This window comes from Heterodontus francisci, chromosome 7, assembly GCF_036365525.1.
Source record: "Heterodontus francisci isolate sHetFra1 chromosome 7, sHetFra1.hap1, whole genome shotgun sequence".
NCBI lineage: Eukaryota > Metazoa > Chordata > Chondrichthyes > Heterodontiformes > Heterodontidae > Heterodontus > Heterodontus francisci.
The window spans coordinates 43,308,472-43,332,523 of NC_090377.1; the positions used below are offsets into that span (position 1 = coordinate 43,308,472).

General features: G+C 44.1%; 1 protein-coding gene across 4 annotated transcripts in view; it reads left to right on the plus strand.

Moving 5' to 3' along the window:
• tmem163a (transmembrane protein 163a) overlaps positions 1-24,052 on the plus strand; it is a 272,944-nt gene that overhangs the window by 182,923 nt on the left and 65,969 nt on the right. For all 4 annotated transcript variants that reach the window (XM_068035084.1, XM_068035087.1, XM_068035086.1 and 1 more), the window contains exon 6: positions 13,024-13,120. In XM_068035084.1, the coding sequence (XP_067891185.1) occupies positions 13,024-13,120 (97 nt within the window). The remainder of the gene's footprint in view (positions 1-13,023; positions 13,121-24,052) is intronic.

Sequence of the window (24,052 nt, forward strand, 5' to 3'; positions counted from 1 at the left end):
CTGAGCTCCACTCTCGCAGATTGTTAATCATTTTATATTCTCTAGTACCTCTGGTGACATCATCCACAAACAGGATGTCAGTTTTCATATGCATGGTGGCTCTATTGGCATTATTCAGGTACAGTTACTTAACACATTTGTACGACATCCATCAGTGCACTATTTTTAGACAGGCGTTTACCCATTTTAAAATAAACATTCATATCTGATCGGAAACTATGCTTTAGTCTCTTCATTGCCATTGATCCTAAAGCTTTTTCTATACTGTTTGACAAACTGGAAAATCTAGGTTACTTATTCCATGCACTTGTGCTAATACACAAAGCATGGTGAGCCAACAAATGGGAGCACCAAGTTATTTTGTTATTAAATGTCTTTCTAACAGGTTTACCTAAAGGAAATGGGGAATTATCTTTTCTTGAAAAGTGAAGAAAATAGAAATGAAACTTTGCAAATTATACTATTGCAAATTATACACTGCTAGACGTGATATATTTTGCTCAGATTGAGAATTATTCTTTATTAATGGAGTATCTTTTCCCTAATTAAGGACAGGTGTGTATTTGGTCTGGGTTAAAATTGGACTTTTGGCCATTAGTTATTGCAGTAATTATTTTTTAATTGAACTGAATTTTAAAAGAAAGTACTTGACATAAAATAAATTGGGGGAAGGGCAATAAATAGACACATGTATAACAGAAATGAAAGAGAAAGCTATAATTCCTAGCATTGGAGTTTCCCAATCCCCTTTTATGTCTAATAGCGAAAAATGACTCCTGAGGTATATATTACACTTATAAGGTGGCATCAAGGTATACAGGTGTCACCATTGAAAATAATGGAGCAAAACTGTACTCATCAATTTTGTAACATCACACCAGGCACAAATGCATGTAGCCAGCAACTGAACAAAAATGCTTGCCTCGTTGTAAATAACAGCTAGACATAGAATGGCATCTTCAGCATTGAACAAGTGTAAGTGATTTCTAACCATATATCACAAAAGCTCTAATAATTATTTTATTATAAAATAATAACATACATTATATTGATACAGGAAGTATGCAGATACAGATCTGCTACCAACTAAGCAATAATAGAATCAACACAAACTGGAAAAATACAGGATGTGTAGCAATGATCTGTTTAAATAACTCAGTTACTGATAATTGTATCAGCTGATCTATTATATTATAAAAATTGTAGGTAGGTCACAATATTTCATTTCAAAATGCATTAAAAACCTATCCCAACAGAAGATCACATTACTTGAAATACTGGTGGTGCTGTGATGGGGGTTTTCAATGTAAAGCTTTGCTAACAAAAGCAATTACTGCAGAAGCTGGAAATCTGAAACGAAAATAGGAAAGGCTGGTAGCAGCAAGTCAGGCACAGGTAGAAGTGGCAATTAATGTTTCAGCCAGAACTGTTCTGATGGAAGGTCTTTATGTTTTAAGCTTTGCTACTGTTGGCAAAATTAAACTTATCTCAGGAGAAAGCTGGAGAAATTGGTGCTTGCTCAGAAATGATGAAATCTTGCCAGTCCAGATAGCCATCTTGCTGTTTTTTGTAAAAATGACTGTGGCCTCTTCGAACTTGAAATATTAGGGCCCCTTCATCATTTATAAAACCACTGTCTATTAAAGGTAATAAATCAATGTAGTTTTCAAAGTATCAGAATCTCTTCAATGTTAGCAAAATTGAGGCCTCCTCATCCACTAAATTTTTTTCACTAAGGGACATTCCAACTCTGCTGTTGAGGTAATATAATTGGAAAATTCCATTGCTGAATTGAAATGAAAGTTGAAGATGTAATTAAAATATTAACAATTTAACTGATGATGGCACAACTTTCACTCCAGTCGAACATCTTAAAATATCATCCATAAATTTTAACACTTTGCATGACTAGTTTTCCTTTCCAATTCCAAGAAGAAGATTTATTTTACAACCGTCCTGAACGAGGCACAAATATTAAGAATCAGAAGAACAGACACCAAATACTGCTGATACATTAATCATCTTCAAATGTGACAATGACTGGGCTGATGTTGGCCTTCTGGCTATACACAGTAGATTGTCCTTGCTTATTGCAAATTTACAATTCTCCGATATGTACTTGTGACCAGTGAGGATTCGTTAAATCTGCCCTTGCATATCATCCTGCAGTTGGAAATAAAACATATATATCAATCTGACACAACTTTTGCTGCTTTGTCAATCCTTATTAAATATGTTGGAAGAAATTCTGCGGAAAGAGATGATGGATGTTTCAAATGAACTGCTTTATTTTTTCAGTCAGTTTATTATATAAAGGTCATGTAGTGACATTTGTTATTGATTAGTTTTCTTACTTTAATGACTTGTTCACTGGATTATGTAATATGATTTTAGTTTGTTCATCTTCTTCTTAGACAGTCCCTCAGGATCGAGAATGATTTGCTTCCACTCCAGTTCAGTGCGTTCTAAGATGGCTAACGAGTCCAATGCGCGATCTGCAGACTACCACATGTAGGGCAGGTGGTGTTTGAAGGATTGAGTAGATGTGTTGCTTGGGGGGCTGTGCATTTCTTGCTGCTGCCTGGCCTTGGCCTCCACATGTTCCTGTCGAAGACTCTTGAGATACTCGGTGCCTTCCCAAATATTCCTTCTCCATTTTGGGCAGTCACGGGCTAGTGATTCCCATGACTCAGTGGGTTTGTTGGATCTCTTCAGGGATGCTTGGAGAACATCCTTAAAGTGTTTCATGGACCTCTGGACCACGACCCCACCACTGAACATCAAGCTACTGTCCACAGGACTGTCACTGACCTCATTTCCTCTGGAGATCTTCCCTCTACAGCTTCCAACCTCATAGTCCCGCAACCCCGGACAGCCCACTTCTACCTCCTTCCCAAAATCCACAAACGGGACTGTTCCGGCAGACCCATTGTGTCAGCCTGCTCCTGCCCCACTGAACTTATTTCTTCCTATCTTGACTCTATCTTTTCTTCGGTGGTCCAGTCTCTCCCCACCTACATCCGTGACTCTTCTGACGCCCTACGTCATTTTGACAATTTCCAGTTTCCAGGCCCCAACCGCCTCCTCTTCACTATGGATGTCCAATCTCTCTACACCTCCATCCCCCACCAGGATGGTTTGAGGGCTCGCCGCTTCTTCCTTGAACAGAGGCCCAACCAGTCCCCATCCACCACCACCCTCCTCCGCCTGGCTGAACTTGTTCTCACATTGAACAACTTCTCCTTCAACTCCACGCACTTCCTTCAAGTAAAAGGTGTTGCTATGGGTACCCGCATGGGTCCTAGCTATGCCTGTCTTTTTGTGGGATATGTCGAGCATTCTTTGTTCCATTCCTACTCAGGCCCCCTCCCCCAACTCTTTTTCCGGTACATTGATGACTGTATCGATGCCGTTTCCTGCTCCCACTCCGAACTGGAAAACTTTATCAACTTTGCTTCCAATTTCCACCCTTCTCTCACATGGTCCATCTCTGACACTTCCCTTCCCTTCCTCGACTTCTCTGTCTCCATCTCTGGGGATAGGTTGTCTACTAATATCTATTATAAGCCCACCAACTCCCACAGCTACCTCGACTACACTTCTTCACACCCTGCCTCCTGTAAGGACTCCATTCCATTCTCCCAGTTTCTCCATCTCCGACGCATCTGCTCTGATGATGCTACCTTCCATGACAGCGCTTCCATTTTGTCTTCCTTTTTCCTCAACCGAGGATTTCCCCCACTGTTGTTGACAGGGCCCTCAACCGTGTCCGGCCCATTTCCCGCACCTCTACCCTCACCCCTTCCCCTCCCTCCCAGAACCGTGACAGGGTTCCCCCGTCCTCACTTTCCACCCCATCAGCCTCCATATCCAAAGGATCATCCTCCGCCATTTCCGCCACCTCCAGCGCGATGCCACTACCAAACGCATCTTCCCCTCCCTTCTCCGTCAGCATTCCGAAGGGATCGTTCCCTCCGCGACACCCTGGTCCACTCCTCCATTACCCCCACCACCTCATCCCCTTCCCATGGCACCTTCCCCTGTAATCGCAGGAGGTGTAATACCTGCCTATTTACGTCCTCTCTTCTCACTACCCCAGGCCCCAAACACTCCTTTCAGGTGAAGCAAACACTTGTACTTCTTTCAATGTAGTATATTGTATTCGCTGCTCACAATGTGGTCTCCTCTACATTGGGGAGACCAAACGCAGACTGGGTGACCGCTTTGCGGAACACCTCTGCTCAGTCCGCAAGCAGGACCCTGAGCTTCCAGTTGCTTGCCATTTCAACACTCCCCCCTGCTCTGATGCTCACATCTCTATCCTGGGCTTGCTGCAGTGTTCCAGTGAACATCAACGCAAGCTCGAGGAACAGCATCTCATTTACTAATTAGGCACACTACAGCCTGCCGGACTGAACATTGAGTTCAATAATTTCAGAGCATGACTGGCCCCCCATTTTACTTTTATTTTTAGTTATTTTTTCTTTTTTACATTTTTTTTGTACGTTTATTTTATTTCATCTTAGTTTGTTCAGTTTGCTTACTCACTTTTTTTCATGTTTGTACTTGCTGCTGTTCAATCTTCAGTCCGTTAACACCCTATCTGTACTAATGCTTTGTCTTTCAACACACCATTAACATATTGTTTGCCTTTGCTCCATGACCAGCTATTCTGCGGCCTTGTCCAATCTACACCTTCTCCTTTGTTATCTCTTGCCCCACCCCCCGCTTTACTTGCTTATAACCTTTGACATTCCTAATATTTGCCAGTTCCGAAGAAGGGTCACTGACCCAAAATGTTAACTCTGCTTCTCTCTCCACAGATGCTGCCAGACCTGCTGAGTATTTCCAGCATTTCTTGTCTTTATTTCAGATTTCCAGCATCCGCAGTATTTTGCTTTTATCTTAAAGTGTTTCATCTGTCCTCCTGGGAGTCTCTTACGACAATGAAGTTCGGATTGGAGTAGTTGTTTTGGGAGTCTGAGGTGTCAGGCATGCGAACGACGTGACCTGCCCAGCGACCCTGGTTTTTGGTTATTAGCATCTTGATGCTAGAAATGTTTGCTTGGGAGAGGATGTGGACATCTGGCCACCTATTCTGCCAACAAATTTGAAGTATTTTACAGAGATAGTATTGGTGGTATTTTTCCAATACCTGAGGTGCCTGCTGTGATTGAGCAAGTCTCCAAAGCATGTAGGAACATGGGGATCACTGGTGCCTGGTAAAGCATGAGCTTAGTCCTGGGTTTGAGATCCTCGTCCTTGAATACTCTTTTCCTCAGTCAGTTGAAGGCTGAGATGGCACATGGGAGACGGTGGTGGATTTCATCATCTATGTCTGCCTTTGTTGAAATATGGAAAGTGATCCACAATTTCCAGGGTCTTGCCGTGAATCTTGATTGATGTTGAGGGGATGGTGTTGTGCTATGGGAGCGGGTTGAAAGAGGGCCTTAGTTTTCCAGATTTTTATAGGAAGGCCCATCCTCTTATATGCTTCGGTGAAGAAGTCAGTGATGACATGGAGCTCTGTCTCTGGGTGAGCACATATACAAGTGTCACCTGCATACTGAAGCTCAATAACAGAGGTTGGACTAGCCTTAGCTATGGAGTGGAGGCAACGAAGGTTGAATAATTTCCCATCCATCCTGTACATTATCTCCACTCCTGTGGTGATCTTGCTGGAGGTGAGGTGAGGCAAAAAAGATGGAGAACAGGGTTGGTGCGATGGCACAGCCTTGTTTGACCTCATTCTTCACCGAGATAGGGTCTGTAGTGGTTGCATTAGTAAGGATCACGCCTTGCATGTCATCATGTGGTAGGCAAAGGATGGTGATAAATTTCTTAGGATAGCCAAATTTGAGGACTCCATAAATCCTAATGATTTACAGAGTCAAAGGCTTTTGTGAGGTCAAAAAAGGCCATGTACAGCAGTTGCTGCTGCTCCTTGCATTCTTCCTGGATTTGCCGTGCAATGAAGATCACATCTGTAGTGCCTCTCAGTGGGTGAAATCCACATTGTGACTCTCGGAGATGCTCTTCGGCCATTGGAAGGAGGTGGTTAAGGAGGATTCTTGCAATGATCTTCTGCGTGGTAGACAGTAGGGAGACTCCTCCGTAATTACCACAATCAGATTTATCTCCTTTCTTGAAGATGGTCACAATTACAGCATCCCTGAGATCCCCTGGCATGTGCTCCTCTTCCCAGATAAGGGAAGAGAGGTTGTACAATCGCACTAGTAGTATATATTTACTGTGTTTTAGGATTTTGCAGGGAATCTGTCTGCTCCAGAGGCCTTGTTGTTTCTCAGCTGATGAATGTTTTTTCAACTTCATTCTGGGCCGGAGTAGCGCCAAGACTGAGCTGGGTAGTGTAATGAGGGACAGAGTCGAGGACACTCGGGTCAAAGACAGAGTCCCAGTTGAGGAGCTCATTGAAATGTTCCCTCCAGTTGACTGCTTCTCTGTCCTTGATAAGCTCTCCTCCATTTTTGGTTCTTAGTGGGGTAGGCACTTGAACATTTGAGCCATAGAGGGTATGAACAATGTTAAAGAACCCACACATATCATAGTTATCCGCAAGCTGTTGGATCTCCCACTCCCTTTCCACCTACCATTTGTTCTTTATATCTAAAGTTTTTGTTGGACTGCTGCCTTCAGATGCTTGTAGATCTGCTGCTTTTCTCTTGAAGTGTGGTGATGATTCCAATCTATGAATGCTTTGCGCTTACGCTTGATCAGCTCCTGTATCTCTTGGTCATTCTCATTGAATCAGTCTTCATGTTTCCTGGTAGAGAAGGCAAGAACTTCACAAGTGCCGAATATGGTTGACTTTAGAGTTGAAGATCCTGACTAGAATACTTCTGAACAGGCTTGTGCCAACAATGAGGAAGAAAACCTCCCAGAGAGCCAGTGCAGTTTGAGAACAAACAGAGGCACCACAGACATGGTACTTGTACTCAGACAATTACTAGAAAAGTGTCGTGAGAAAAACAAAGATCTCACTAAGGCATTCGACACTTTGAGCAGAGATGGACTTTGGAAAATCCTTGAAAAACTTGGATGCCCACCCAGGTTCCTGGCCATGGTGAAGCGGTTTCATGAAAATCAGTGCAGACAAGTCAAGCAAAACAGCGACCTCTCAAGTCCCTTCCATATCTCCAATGGCGTGAAGCAGGGATGTGTGCTGGCCCCGACCCTATTCACCATCTTTTTCAGCATGATGCTGCAGCAGGCAATGGAAGACCTTAAGGAGGGAGTTTACAGATGCTTCCGGACTGATGGAGGCCTTTTCAACCTCAGGCGCCTTCAGGCTCACACAAAGACACAAGAAAAACTCATCTGTGAACTTCTTTTTGCCAATGACTGCACGCTCCTGGCCCACAGCCAGTCAGACCTGCAACATATAACAACATGTTTTTCCAAAGTGGATCAACTTTTCAGACTAAAAATCGGTTTAAAGAAAACTGAAGTCCTGCATCAGCCTGCACCCCAAGAAGAGTATAGACCACCAAGCATTGTCATTGAGGGAACCAAGCTGAATGCAGTCAAGCAATTTACTGATTTGGGGAGCGTCATCTCGTTTGATGCCGCCATAGACAAGGAAGTGGACAATCGGCTGTCAAAAGCAAACAGTACATTTGGCAGACTCTACAAACGAGTGTGGAGCAACCACAGCCTCAGAGCACAGACCAAACTCAAAGTGTACAAAGCCGTAGTCCTCACCACCCTTCTGTATGGCTTTGAGTCATGGGTCCTATACCGCCATCATGTACGGCTTCTAGAGCACTTCCATCAGAACTGCCTCTGCAGCATCCTCAAGATCCCCTAGCAGGACCGCATCACAAACATTGAAGTCCTGGAAACAGCCAACATGACCAGCATCGAGGCCATCCTCCTGCAAAGCCAACTGCGTTGGGTGGGTCACGTTGCCTGGATGGACGACAGTTGCCTGCCCAAGATCGTGTTGTATGGAGAGCTGACCATGGGTAAAAGGAACAGAGGAGCCCCATGCAAACGTTTCAAAGACTCCCTGAAGAAGTCCCTCTCTGTGTGCCACATCAACCATTGACAGTGGGAAGTGCAGGCGATAGATCGTGATGCCTGGAGATGCTACATCAGGAGGGCTACAGACACCTTTGAGACTGAGCGAAGAACCAGCATGAAAGAGAAAAGGAGAAGGATAGATCCATTTGACCAACAGCCACTACACCTTCATTTGCACCCGCTGTGGGAGAATCTGCCAGTCGCGGATAGGCCTGACTAGCCAACTGCAGGCCTGCAACCGATGAGTGCAACCTTCTCAAAATCTTCGTCTGCGAAGAAATGCCAAGAGAGAGAGTGGACCAAGCACTGTGACACATAACAGCTCCTGTTGGCTGGGAATCGAGAGGTTGCCTGTAAGGCCCTGGTTGAGAAGAGCTGCCTTTGCAGGATCCTTGAGACATTCAATGTTAATTTTCTTGTGGCAGTATTTCTGTTGCCATCGCTGTTTAGGAGCCAGGTTGATGGAGATGATAGACCAAATTAGGGGATGATCAGTATAACAGTTGTCAGCGCCTCGAATGGCACAAGTGGTGTAGACATCCCTGTGATCTTTAGCTTGGCCGATGATGTAGTCAAGTAGGTGTCAGTTCTTGGATCCTGGATGTTGCCACGAGGTCTTGTGTCTATCTTTCTGAAGAAGCAGGGTGTCAGTTATGACATGGACATGCTCTAAGCATTTTGTTAAGGAGAAGGACTCCATTGGAGTTTGCTTTGGCTACTCCTTCCCTGCCAGTCACACCCTTCTACAGGTTTGTGTCCCACTCAACTCTGGCATTGAAGTCACCAAGGAGAATCAGGTTGTGCCCCGCTGGGACTCGGGCTAGGGATTGCACAAGGTTGGAGTAGAACCTCTCTTTAGCCTCATCTGTTGTGTATAGGGTAGGAACATATGCACTGACAACAGTGTCATACTGATTTCTCGTTAGGGTGAGACAAAGAATCATGAGGCACTTGCTTATCCCACAGGGACTCACTGAGAAGCCAGACAAGCTCGTTCTTGATGGTGAAGCCCATCCCATAGAGGCGCTGCTCCTCTTCCGGGTTGCCCTTCCAGAAAAATGTGTACTTGTCACCTTGTTCCTTGAGCTGGCCTCCTCCTGCCTGGCGTGTCTTACTCAGGGCAGCAATATCGATATTGTAGCACCTGAGCTCCTGCACTATGGTACTGGTGTGGCAGTCAGGTCTGTCGCTGTTGGGGTTGTCCATGAGGGTCCTGATGGTCTAGGTCCCAAACCTCATTAGAGAAGTGGAAGATGCCTATGCATGAGACTTTTTAACGTGGGGTGGCCATTGCCGACCAGCTAAGCTACCACATGGTTTTGACAGAGTGAGGTCTTGATCCAGTGGCAAGGAGGTCCAAGATGGTTGGAGACCAGGCTCTGCTACATAACATTAGCACAATGGACATACTCAAGGTGTGTAGACAGGCACAGGGACACACACAGATTGCCTACACCCCCACTATTCCACCCTCATCCACTCCTAAACCTCCCTCACCCCCTCTCCCAGATTCCTTCTGCAGCAACCCCCACCCCCCACCCCACATTCACTCACATTCAAGCCTACCTCATCCTTAATCTCCCCCTCTCTCAGATTTTCTGTGCCTCTGACAGATTGCTCCCATTTCAGCCCCATTCCCTCCCTCCCCGAAGCCTCCAAAAACCTCTGGCTACAGCTCCCTCTGCCTCCAACCCCCATGCATTTTTCCCTCCTGCTCTCTGTCCGACAGTCCCCACTTTCTCTGCCTCACCCCTTTCCTCACATGAAGGAAGCCACCGGGACCAAGCCCCCCACCCCTGAGTCTGCAAAACGCGTCCTCAGGACCAAGCCCCCTTGGCCACAGACTCGCCGCTAGTTCATACTATTACATTCCTCTGCACTATTTAAAACTATTCACACTAGTAAGTCCCTCTGCAATATTAAAACTATTTACACTAGTATAACCGTCTGAGCTAATAAAAGTAGTCACATTAGTAAATCAGAGGCTTTTCCCAGGTCTTGTAGGACGGCATGGCACATTCCAAACCACCAAAACACAGCTTCCTGCCTGCGCGTGCCATTCCCAATCTCTCCTCCCCGTCACTTGCTTTCTATATATGGTTTATTCATAAGTCATGAAGGTTGGAACTGCATTTTCACCTTTGATGAGCATGACTTGCATTTTCAGTTCCTGACTTTATTGAAAGCAAATCATGCAATTGTCATTTCTCATTTGTTGCAGTTCACATGGTGCACTCTGTTGCAAAATGTGAAGTACACTGTCCATTGCTTTCCAAAATGAACTGAAATGAGTTTAAAACATTGCCTATTTAGATGACTACAGAGCTTTTGTTGGTGCTCAAATGTCATCCCATACATTTTCATTAGTAGAATCCATCAGTGCAGGTTAGGCAGTGTAAAGTTTATTCAGTCCCGACCACTCGTGAAGTTTAAATTACTAGCTGAGGTAAGTGGCTGAATGGAACAGTTGTGTTTGAATGCAACCAATATCCTTGCCGTTGCTTCGCGGACAAAGATTTTGGGAAGCTTGTAGTCGTCGGTTGTAGGCCCGCAGGTGGCTAGTCAGGCCTGTCCGCGACCGGCAGATTCTCCCACACGGGCGCAAATGAAAGTGTACTCACTGCTGGGGGCAATTGGATCTGTCCTTCTCCTCATTTTCTCTTTCATGCTGGTCCTTTGCTCAGTCTCAAAGGTTTCTGTAGCACTCCCGTTGTAGCATCTCCAGTCATCACGATCTATGGCCTGAGCTTCCCACTGGCGATGGTCGATGTGGCACACAGAGAGGGACTTCTTCAGGGATTCCTTGAAACATTTGCATGGGGTCCCTCTGTTCCTTTTACCAGTGGGCAGCTCTCCAGGCAACACGATCTTGGGCAGGCGACTGTCGTCCATCCAGGCAACGTGACCTGCCCAATGCAGTTGGCTTTGCAGGAGGATGGCCTTGATGCTGGTCATGTTGGCTGTTTCCAGGACTTCAATGTTTGTGATGCAGTCCTGCCAGCGGATCATGAGGATGCTGCGGAGGCAGTTCTGATGGAAGTGCTCTAGAAGGCGTACATGATGGTGGTATAGGATCATGACTTGACATCATACAGAAGGGTGGTGAAGACCATGGCTTTGTACACTTTGAGTTTGGTCTGTGCTTTGAGGCTATGGTTGCTCCACACTCGTTTGTAGAGTCTTCCAAATGTGCTGTTCATATGGAACACTTGTGTTTAAATGCAACCAATGTAGGTCTTCTTTGTTGTTATTTAAAGAAAAACAGGAAGTTTGTTAGTTCTGGGAGATAGTGAAATGCGAAGTATCTATTGAGCTGCCTGAAATTCTGCTTAATACATTATAGTGGCGCCTTTGTAATTGACTACTATGGTATTAGCAAATGGTTAGCGCCATTTCTCCAATATAAGTAGCTGCCCATGATGAGTGTAGATAGTGCAACTGGTCAGGACTGTAGTAACAAAGCTCTTGAATATGGACTCTATTATGTATTACATGGAACATAGCAAAAAGAACATTGCTCCGTGTGAGGTTTTGGTAGCTATAAAGCTATATTCTGGAATTCTGAATTAAAAAGAAATGTTAGTGTACAAAACCACTAATTATCTCATTGAACTGGATCCAACACATCGTCTTGTGGGTCTCCTCCTTGTGACATCCCCCATAATCAAGCTGTTGATTTTCATTTTAGCTGCAGCCTATTGCAGGCTTGTACTGAGCTTGTCGCGCTCTCCCCCAACCAATCTGCTCAATATAAGTTGAGGTATGGAGAAAAATAGTCGGGTCCTAGAAGATGATAGACTCTGAGACTAAGATTAAGATGGAGAAATGTTTCAAATCAGGTTCCCAATCCCAGCCCACTGCCAGCAGCTTGTTGCCATATCAACAGCAGTCCCCTTGTAAGTCACGTGCTAAGCAATCAGAGCTTATTCAATGCCAACTGAACAAGATAACTATGAAAGCACTGGTGACAGAACCAAAATCTATCAGGCATTGACAGTGTGAAAACTATGGGGTATTGTGCACAGTTTTGGGCTGACACTATTAGAAGGATGCCGAGGAAAAAGAGGGGGTGCAGCTCAGATTCACTAGGATGTTTCGATAATACCGAAGATGTCGGAGGGTGCTGGAGATACTCATCGGGCTGAGTGGCATCTATGGAAAGAACAGGCGGGATGTTTTGGGTATGTACTCCTCCTCAAAAGTGCCTGAGGCATTTTGTCTGTTCCTTCCAGATGCTTCCTGACCTGTGGAAGGTCTCCAGCTCTGTTTTTGTTTTACTGCATGCTTCCCAGTATGAAGAAATACAAATGTGATGAAAGACTTGGAAAATTGGCTAGAACAGGGGAGATTATGGGGTAATTTAATAGAGGTGTTTAAAATTATCAAGGGATTGGAAAGAGTAGATAGAAATGGACTGTTTCTAGTGAGAGATCTAGAAAGAGGGTACATGGATATATGATAAAATGTAAGTTGATTAGGACAAAGAGCAAGAGAAATGTTTTTTTTTTAAAACAGAGGTCTGTGAGTTTGTGTGGAATGCACTACTGGAGCAGAGATTGACACACAACCTTATTGACATTTAAGGATAGGTTAGATAGGTTGTTGAAGGAAAGGGAGATAAAGGGATAAGTGAACAGGACAGGTGCATGGGAATAGTTACAACTGCACCTGTGGAGGAGGAACACCAACTAGCCCTGGTTGGGCTGATTAACCAGTTTCCATGTTATAACTTCTATGTAAAAGCACAAGGCGATACATCAACCTGCAATCTGGAATTGGACCCCAGAGTAATCCATAACTCCAACCATTCAAAACAGATCACACGCTGCTACTGTCGACTGTGTATACTATACCTTATACACTGTACCGTAATTGTACAGTATGTCAGTGTATTCTAAACAAAATACAATTGGAATAACAATCTTTAAAAATGTTATTTTAATGATTTTTATCAACTCTCCATGAATTTCTTTTTCACAGAGCTTGTGCCATTTTGGGTGTTATATTTCTTGTGTCAACCCTCTGCATTTGTGGTAAAGCCATTCATGACCTTGCAACGAAGCTGTTTCCTGAAGTGGTAAGCTGAATCCTTAAGAGAATTTTTCTTTTATTGCTCTTGCTTTGAAGGTAATTTGTTTGATGTGTTCTGCTACATTTAAACTGTTAGATAGTCAGCAAGTAACAAAAATCTGTAATTGCTGGAATTTGGGGAAAGAAGAAGTTCAATAGAAACACTGGCCAGAAAATTTCTGAGAGCTGTTCCTGTCCCATTGGTATTAGTTCGTTGGATGTGTTGCAAAAGCTTACACACGGAAATGGAGTTTCTGCTGCACTTCCATAGCAGCTCCAAGGAATTTTCTGACCATTGTAATTGTCAGAGACCTTTGCAGGCTGTGTGTGCAGTTTGATAATTTAGCTGCAGTTTCAGCTTTTCTAGACAGTAACAAGAGCTCAATGAGTTCCTTTGAGAGTACAAACATTGTACTCCCAAACCACATTGGATGAGTGATTCTTAATCAAGATACCAAGATTATTCTCATGAGTTGAAATGTGGTTTGAGTCAGCACATTCTAATTAAGTGAGAAGAATCCAACAGTTCATACAGCTTGCACCACTTTCATAAATATTGTACTATGGATTGGTATGAACAAAAATATTCTAACGGCTTTTCCTTTTCCAGTTTCTATTAAACTAGATACCCATTGGTGTCTGATTTGTAGCAATGTAAATTTTGAATGTAAATTTATTGTATATGCTTCAATTTTTAAAATTGTACTATATATATTATAGTCATCTAAAATTGTAAAGATATAAAAACTGTTGCATTAGGACAAGGGCGTTACAATAGCTCTTTCACCAATATGTAGATGTCTAACCCACAAGCCCTGCAGAAGTGCATGAGTTACGATGTACTTTCCATTTAAAAGGGAACAAAGAAAAAACATTTGAGCCCATGAAGTCTACCCTTTCAACAGATCTTGTACAACTTAGTTTGTTATGGACTTTACTTCATCCTTTTAACCATCTGAGGATCAATTACTCCTGAATGCCTGAAAGTAACCACACAAATCTCCAGAATATCTATTCATTTTCAATCTCCATTTTTTTATTCGTTCATGGGATGTGGACGTCACTGGCTGGGCCAGCATTTATTGCCTGTCCCTAATTGCCCTTGAGAAGGTGGTGGTGAGCTGTCTTCTTGAACTGCTGCAGTCCGTGGGGTGTGGGTACACCAACAGTGCTGTTAAGAAGGGAGTCCCAGGATTTTGACCCAGTGACAGTGAAGAAATGGTTCCAAGTCAGGATGATATGTGGCTTGGAGGGGAACTTGCAGGTGGTGGTGTTCCCATGCATCTGCTGCCCTTGTCCTTCTAGGTGGTAGAGGTCGTGAGTTTGGAAGGTGCTGTTGAAGGAGCATCAGTGAGTTGTTGCAGCATCTTGTATATGGTACACACTGCTGCTACTGTGCATCAGTGGTGGAGGGAGTGAATGTTGAAGGTGGTGGATGGGGTGTCAGTCAACGTGGTTGTTTTGTCCCGGATGCTGTCGAGCTTCTTGAGTGTTGTTGGAACTGCACCCTTCCAGGCAAGTGGAGAGTATTCCATCACACTCCTGACTTGTGCCTCGTAGATGGTGGACAGGCATTGGGGAGTCAGGAAGTTAGTTACTCGCCGCAGAATTCCCAGCCTCAGACCTGCCATTGTAGCCGCAGCATTTATGTGACCGATCCAGTTCAGTTTCTGGTCAATGGTAACCCTCAGGATGTTGATAGTGGGGGATTCAATGATCATAATGCCATTGAATTTCAAGGAGAGATGGTTAGATTCTCTCTTGTTTGAGGTGATCATTGCCTGGCACTTGTGTGGTGCGAATGTTACTTGCCACTTATCAAACCAAGGCTGGATATTGTCCAGGTCTTGCTGCATATGGACATGGGCTGCTTCAGTATCTGAGGAGTCATGAATAGTGCTGACCATTGTGCAATCATCAGCAAACATCCCCAATTCTGACCTTCTGCTGGTGGGAAGGTCATTGATGAAGTAGCTGAAGATAGTTGAGCCTAGGACACTACCCTGAGGAACTCCTGCAGTGATGTCCTGGGACTGAGATGATTGACCTCCAACAACCATAACCATCTTCCTTTGTGCTGGGTAAACTCCAACCGGCGGAAATTTTTTCCATGATTCACATTGACTCCAGTTTTGCTAGGACTCCTTGATGCCATACTTGGTCAAATGCTGCCTTGATGTCAAGGTCAGTCACTCTCACCTCACCTCTGGAGTTCAGGTCTTTTGCCCAGGTTTGGACCAAGGCTGTAATGAGGTCAGGAGCTGAGTGACTCTGGCAGAACCCAAACTGAGCGTCAGTGAGCAGGTTATTGCTGAGCAAGCGCTGCTTGATTTCACTGTCGATGACCCCTTCCATCACTTTGCTGTTGATTGGGAGTAGACTGATAGGGCAGTAATTGGCTGGGTTGGATTTGTCCTGCTTTTTGTGCAAAGGACATACCTGGGCAATTTTCCACACTGCTGGGTAGATGCTAGTGTTGTAGCTGTACTGGAACAGTTTGAATAGGGGCACAGGTAATTCTGGTGCACAAGTCTTCAGTACTATTATCGGAATGTTGTCAGGGCCCATAGCTTTTGCAGTATCCAGTGCCTTCAGCCATTTCTTGATCTCACGTGGAGTGAATCGGGTTGGCTAAAGACTAACATCTGTGGTGCTGGGGACCTCAGGAGGAGGCCGAGATGGATCATCCACTTGGCACTTCTGGCTGAAGATGGATGCAAAAGCTTCAGCCTTGTCTTTTGCACTGATGTGCTAGGCTCGCCCATCGTTGAGGATAGGGATATTTGTGGAGCCTCCTCCTCCTGTCAGTTGTTCAATTGTCCACCACCATTCATGACTGGATGTGGCAGGACTGCAGAGCTTAGATCTGATCTGTTGGTTGTGGGATCGCTTAGCCCTGTCTATTGCATGCTGCTTTCGCTGTTTGGCATACAAGTAGTCCTGTGTTATAGCTTCACCAGGCTGACACCTCATTTTTAGATATGCCTGGTGTTACTCCTGGCATGCCCTCCTACACTTTTCATTGAACCAGTATTGATCCTGTGGCTTGATGGTAATAGTAAAGTGGGAGATATGCCGGGCCATGAGGTTACAGATTGTGGTTGATGGCCCATAGTGCCTCATGGATACCCAGTTTTGAGTTGCTAGATCTGTTTGAAATCTATCCCATTTAGCACGGTGGTAGTGCCACACAACACGTTGGAGGGTACTTGCAATGTGAAAATAGGACTTTGTCTCCACAAGGACTCTGTGGTGATCACTCCTACCAATACTGTCATAGACAGATACTTCTGTGACAGGTAGATTGGTGAGAACAAGGTCAAGTAGGCTTTTCTCTCATTGGTTCCCTCACCACCTGCTGCAGACCTAGTCTCGCAGCTACGTCCTTCAGGATTCGGCCAGTAATGGTGCTACCGAACCACTCTTGGTGATGGACACTGAAGTCCCCCACCCAGAGTACATGGAGAAGCACTGATTCATCAGCCAAGGGTGAGGGGCGATAGGTGGTAATCAACAGGAGGTTTCCTTGCCCATGTTTGATCATATGTCATGACACTTCATGGGGTCCAGAGTCAATGTTGAGGACTCCCAGAGTAACTCACTCCCAACTACATACCACTGTGCCGGCACCTCTGGTGGGTCTGTCTTACCGTTGGGACAGGACATAATGAGGGATGATGATAGCGGTGTCTGGGACATTGTCCACAAGGTATGATTCTGTGAGTATGACTATGTCAGGCTGTTGCTTCACTCGTTTGTAGGACAGCTCTCCCAATGTTGGCACAAGCCCCTAGATGTTAGTAAGGAGGACTTTGCAGGCTCGACAGAGCTAGGTTTGCCGTTGTCATTTACGGTGCCTAGGTCGATGCTGGGTGATCCGTCTGGTTTCTTACCTTTTCTTAGTCTTTGTAGTGGTTTGTTACAACTGAGTTGCTTGCTAGGACTTTTCAGAGGGCATTTAAGTGTCAACCACATTGATGTGGGTCTAGAGTCACATGTAGGCCAGGCCAGGTAAGGACAGCAGATTTCCTTCCCTAAAGGGCATTAGCGAACCAGATGGGTTTTTTCAACAATCAACAATGGTTTCATGGTCACCGCTAGACTAGCTTTTTAATTCCAGATTTATTAATTGAATTCAAATTCCACCATCTGCTGTGGTGGAATTCAAACCCATGCCGCCAGTGGATAAGCCTTGCGCTCTGGGTTACTAGTCTAGTGACATTATCACTGCGCCACCTCCTCCCCATTTAGGGCTAGTTTTCTGCACTTCTTAAACAATGCATATGCCTCACCAGGCTTGAGGAGCACATCTTTTTAATGATTCAACAACAGGAGTTTTAAATGTGTGCATTCTTAAATTTACCATATTCCAGTTAGGATTATTTGGGGAATTTGGTCATTTTGGATCACACTAGTGGTACAGCCACATGTAAACATGTAAATAGCATGGGCACTTGTTCCAACAGCAGCAAGTACAATAATAAAGATGTAGGATTCCAATTTATTTTTGTTCTAGGTAGTTCCTTTGGAAATGTGATTTTTCAAAAAATATTCCTTTTATATTAGTTCACTTGAGTTCAGTTTTGAAGGATAAATTTGTGAAGCTCAGCTTCTTCTACAGAACTTGAGTCAAAGGGAATATATATCAGATAATCAGGTGTTGGAGGTTAGTGTCTACAGTTTGTGGCAGTACAGATTTGTCAGAGATTAATTTTAACCTGAACGCGTGTGGGCACACCATAGGGTAAGTTTTGCCAGGCCCCACATCTCTACATCACATTTGCTAGGCCTCACATGCAGTCACTTTGAAATCTATGGACAAAAACATTCCAATGCAGCAAGTGGTTAGCATCTGGAATGCACTGCCTGAGAGTGTGGTGCAGGCAAATTCAATCGAACCCTTCAGAAGAAAATTGGATAATTATCTGAAGAGAAAAAATTTGCAGGGCTACGAGGAAAAGGCAGTAGAGTGGGACTCGGTGAGTTGCTCTGACAGAGAGTCAGCACAGACATGAGAGACCGAATGGCCTCCTTCTATGCAGTAACCATTCTGTGATTCTATGTGTATTGCCTACATGCAGATTTGGCTAATGGTATGGGGCTTAAGAAAAATTTACCATTATGTTTGGTGTACAATCTGAAGTTGTCCAGTGTATATTTTGCTAAATGTGGTAGTGGTAAGGATCTTATTTCCATGCCACTCACCATTCTCTTTCAGAGAGCTGACTAGACTCAATTTTGTGCCTTTTGTGCTGTAAAATTCTGTGCTCCCTTCTATGACATCTGACAGCCTAAATCTCATTCCAGGTCACATTTCTTTATTGTATTTTGTTGTGGACGGAAGGACAGAGGGTAAGAATGTATCTGTGGAGTTGTTGCGGAATAGAGACATAGGCCGCAATTTTACGCCACCCCAACAAGCGGGACGGTGGCGGGGGTGGAGCGGGAGGCTCTGGGAGGCTTTTCTGACCCACTCCCACCTCTGCCGCCCTTTACGTAGGGCCACTTAACGGCCACTTAAGGGCCTTCACCTGCCTCAACGCGGATTTTACCCGTGGCAAGCGGGTGTCCTGGAGCTGGGAAAAGCTGCCTGGGAAAACCAGGCGGCTGCTGGTCATCCCGGGTGGGGGCCTGCTCATCGGGCACAGGGTGCCCAATGGAGGGCTGCCCCCGTTACCCCAACCACCCCCAATGCCCAACACGCCCCCCTTCCCCCCAACTGACCACCTTTGCCTCGCTGGGGCCTGACCGATTACCCCCGGCGAGGCAACCAAAACTTACCTTAACTCCCAGCTCCATGTCTTCCTCTGCGGTCGGCCGGGTTGCAATCCCAGCAGTGGCCACCTGTGATGCTGCTTGGACTAAGAGCTGCCGGTCTGCTGATTGGCCAGCAGCTCAGTGAGGCGGGGACTTCCTCCTTCAAGCGGATGGAAGTCCCGCCTCGGAACAATTAAAGCCTGGGGACCTGTAAAATGCAGAACGGATCCCTAGGCGAGGTGGAAGCGGGTTCGCCACCGACTTTTCAGTCGGTGGCCAGCTTCCGTCCGCCCAACATCAAATCCCTGCCATAGTTCTGAGGGAGTAGGGCTGAAGGATGCAGGAATGCCACTGGGTTCTATAGTTGTGTTGAATTTGGATGATATGGTTATAGGCCATGCTGGCTCAGATGGCGAATCATGGTAACTGTTGAAAGGAGTTAGTCTAATCTAATAGTTTCTTCCTCATCCAATGCTCTGAAACTGCTCAAAACAAACATTCTGGAAGATCCGCTGTGCCAGATTGAGGAAAAAGTTGACAAGCTTGTAGGTTTTTACAGGGAGGATCAAGTGCCCCTCCACACTGAAATCCTTGTACAATTATGAGAGTTTTCAGACTTCTTCTGGCCTTTTCTGGGGTCTAACAAGGCTAGGATATGCAGAGGCTTAGTATAGAGGCACAATTGAAAGTTATACAGTTCATTCTGAAACTAGGGTCTTAAATCTGAACAAAGGGAACTATAAAGGTATGAGCGGCAAGTTGGCTATGGTGGATTGGGAAAATACACTAAAAGATTTGACAGTAGACAGGCAATGGCTAGTATTTAAAGAAGTATTACATGGTCTACAACAAATATACATTCTTCTAAGACACAAAAATCCAACAGGAAAGATGAATCAACCGTGGATAACAAAAGAAGTAAAAGATTACATTAGATCAAAGGAAGTGGCTTATAAGGTTGCCAGCAAAAGTGGTAAGCCCGAGGATTTGGAACAATTTAGAATCCAGCAAAGGATGACCAAGAAACTGATAAAGAAAAGGAAAAGAGAATATGAATGAAAGCTAGCAAGAAACATAAAGATGGACTGTAAAAGCTTCTTTAGGTATGTGGAAAGGAAAAGATTAGCAAGGACAAATGTGAGTCCATTACAGGTGGCGACAGGAGAATTTATAATGGAGAAAAGGGAAATGGCAGTGAAACTAAACAATGACTTTGTGGCTGCCTTCACGGAGGAAGATACAGAAAATCTGCCAGAAATACTAGGGAATCAAGGTACTTGTGAAAATGGGGATCTGAAAGAAATTAGTATTAATAAAGAAGTAGTAATGATAAAAATTAACTGAATTAAAGGTTGATAAATTCCCTGGACCAGATTCTCTAGAATTTTGTAGAGTGAGAGGTGATCTCATTGAAACGTACAAAATTCTTACAGGATGTGACAGGGTGGATGTACATAGGATGTTTCCCCTGGCTGGTGAGTCTAGAACCAGGGGACATAGTCTCAGAATAAGGGGTAGGCCCTTTAAGACTGAGATGAGGAGGAATTTCTTCAGTTAGAGAATGGTGCATCTTTGGAATTCTCTACCCCAAAGGGCTGTGGAAAGCATGTTCAAGACAGAAATCGATAGCTATCTGGATACTAATGGCATCAAGGGATGTGGAAGTAGCGCGAAAAAGTGGCATTGAGGTAGATGATCAGCCATGATCTAGTTGAATGACGGAGCAGGCTTGACAGGCTGAATGGCCTACTCCTGCTCCTATGTTCCTATCTCTATTTCAGGCATGAGCTTTGTGGTGAGACCAGGAAACAGCAGTCTCTTTGATCTGCATTGCCCAGCAGCAGCAAGTACATTTTGCGAGGTCAAGTTATCTTCCTATATTTGGGGCTGAAGAGATTTTGAGTTGCATTCTTAATCTTCTGCCTGTTGTTATGAATGCTGGATTTTGTAGTATGGTTATGTTTTAAAAACTGATCTTTAATGCAGTATAAGATGAACATTCAGAGGAAATATATGACCTCACATAAAATCTGCCCAGAGACAAGCTGGGGATCTTGGTTATGATGAGAACAAGGAACCCAAATCAAAGACCCTTTTGAAAGCAGGGTGCCAAGGTTGTAACACCTAAGGGACTCCCAGACTCTCAGATTGTAAGCAGAGAGCCGGGGGCTCTAAAATGCAGATTTGAGTTGCAATTTTTAATACCTGAAAACAAAGGAAGGGCCCAGGTGGTTTTGGTGTGGTCAGACTTATAGTCTCTGAGAATTGTCAAAGGCAAATGACTATTGACTTTTGGTCTGGCTAAATTCAAGAGGCTTTCCTAGGTCTGGAGTCTGAAAAGGAAGAAACAAAGACTAGCAGTCTGCTTTACACCCTAGAGAGAGAGTGAGAGACCATTGGGCTGTTTTCTGAGGAAACAACTGCTCTCAGATCACCGATACAGCAAAAGGCTGCTGAGATTTGAACCTGGTTGAAGGCTCAAGGTTTGCGGAGGAGAAAAGATCAACGGGGTCACCAGAAATTGCCTTATTAATGGAAGTCCAGTTGAATGTGCTCAGAAGAAGTGAGTGAAGAGGACTTTGACTTTGAGAAGAACACTGGAACATCCAACCCATTGTAGCTGGGAGATGTTTGTGGCTTTTAACTGCAAAGGTACCTTTTCATTGAGAACACTATTGTTACGGTCAAATGAGGAGGGGTCGAAGGGCTTCCCTCTTTTCCCTCTCCTTGTTTGGCCACAACAGTTTTAATTTCTTAAAGTGGATGTACTGGCCATTTCAGTCAGTGTTTGATTACTTACTTACTATGGTTACTTACTTTGCTATGAACAAATGGGATAGGTTTTCTTGAGTTCAACAAAGAAAGCGGTTAGCTTTTTTGTACCTAAACTGAACTATAAGGAACAGGAGTAGGCCATTCAGCCCTTCGAGCCTGCCCTGCCATTCAATATGATCATGGCTGATCATCCACTTCAATGCCTTTTCCCCACATGATCCCCATATCCCCTTACGCCATTTGTATTTAGAAATCTGTCAATCTCTGCTTTAAACATACTCAATGACTGAGCTTCCACAGCCCTCTGGGGTAGAGAATTCCAAATTCACAACCCTCTGAGTAAAGAAATTTCTCCTCATCTCTGTCCTAAGTGACTTCCCCCATATTTTGAAATTGTGTCCCCTGGTTCTAGACTCCCCAATCAGGGGAAACATCTTAGCTGCATCTACCCTGTCTATCCCTTTAAGTATTTTGTAGGTTTCAATGAGATCACCTCTCATTCTTCAAAACTCTAGAGAATACAAGACCAGTTTCCCTAATCTCTCTTCATACGCCATCCTGGGAATAAGTCTGGTGAATCTTTGTGCACTCCCTCTATGGCAATAATATCCTTCCTAAGGTAAGGGGACCAAAACTGCACACAGGACTCCAGGTGGTGTCCAACCAAAGTTCTATACAATTGCAGCATCTGCATGTTAGCTTTCAGTGACTTATTGACAAGGACACCCAGGTCCCTTTGTACATCTACAGTTTTGAATCTCTTACCATTTAAGAAATACTCTGCACAGTAAAAATAATAAACTTTCATTCACACATACACACTAAAAGTTTACACACACACAAATAAGTTAGAGTGGGGAAAGTAGATTGGGTGACTTAGAGTCCATAGAAAAAAGTGGTATACAATCTGTAGTATTTGGTGATTCTGCTGGCTTCTAGATGAAGTCAGTGGTCCTGAGGCTTTTAGTTTGAAGAGGTAGATGACTGGTTTGGTCGGTCTCTTGGAGACAGCGATGCAGATGATTTCCTCCAATGGGGTTTCTGATTGTAGCTGGAGTATGCAAAGATGGTCAGTCAACTGGCAGAGTTCAAAGCTTGTAAGCTGAAATGGAGAGACAGAGACCCATACTTGGGTCTGCAAGTGTCAGAGTCCAGAAGCTTCTCCTTGCTGCTGTAGAGAAACACAAGCATAAAAGTCACACATGGGGAGGGGCTTGTCACTGACAGTCACTCAGTCATTCAAGCATAGCAGTTATCAGTATTCCTTCTTGCTAAAAGAAAGAACAAACAGTTGCCTTAAACTTTCTGGATCTTGCTGGGGATGAGCAGACATTTCATATTCCTCCTCACAGACCTTGCAATGTAAGATACAGTGTTGCACATTAGGTGGCTGTCTTAAGCTGCTAGCAAAATCATCTTTTTTATCTGTTCGTTTTTAAATTTTTTCAAAAAGAATAAATTCAGATCTCCAGTCAGTGGATTAAAGAAAATTATCATTCAACAAAGCAAGTTGACGTGACACTATATAATGTATAAATGTGGTGTGGAGTTTTCGAATGTGTTAATAAGTGAATGGGAAATACCTTTCTCTGTAATTTAGTGTGTTCACTCCTTACAAAGTACTGTTTAGTTAATGTTGATTTTTAGCTTAGTTATAGTAAAAGTCTTAAAACAAGAAATCATGTTGTGTAATTAGGTCTGAGAAGTTCATATTTTGAGTATTGCTGAAAATAGAGACATTTTGTCGAAGCTTTTTGTCTTGCACTCATCAGGACAATTCACAAGAATACCGATGTAAGGGAAAGCAACAAATTTATATTGTTTGAGAAGAGAGTGCTGATTGGTTGGCAAGTGAACTCAGATTACCCTGGAAGGGTAAGGTATCTCAAAAGTTTGACCAACAGGTGAAGCTAGCTGTTTCATGCTGCTACTATGTAATAGTAACATGTGTAGTGTTTGCCACTGACAAGATGCTGCCGTCAAGCCAAAAAGATGTTCTGCCTATCACACAAATGAGTAATGTGGTATATGAATTTCAATGCCAGTGTGATACTAGGTATATAGGCTGCACAACCCAAAGACTGGCAGATCATATCAAACAGAAGGTCCCTTCCGCTGTTCACAACGGGCAAGGTACAGAATGTACCCAACTAGCCCATGCTTGCAAAACTCAAAACACATTAGATGTGATGCCGCGATTAGACAACATTTGCTAAATAATCCTCAGTGTGCTAAGAATTATGCTGACAACTAATTGGTCTACATGGATTTTAGCAAGGCTTTTGACAACGTCCCACATGGCAGACTGGTTAAAAAAATAAAATCCCATGGGATCCAGGGAAATGCAGCAAGGCGGATACAAAATTGGCTAAGTGGCAGGAAACAAAGGATAATTGTTGACGGGTAT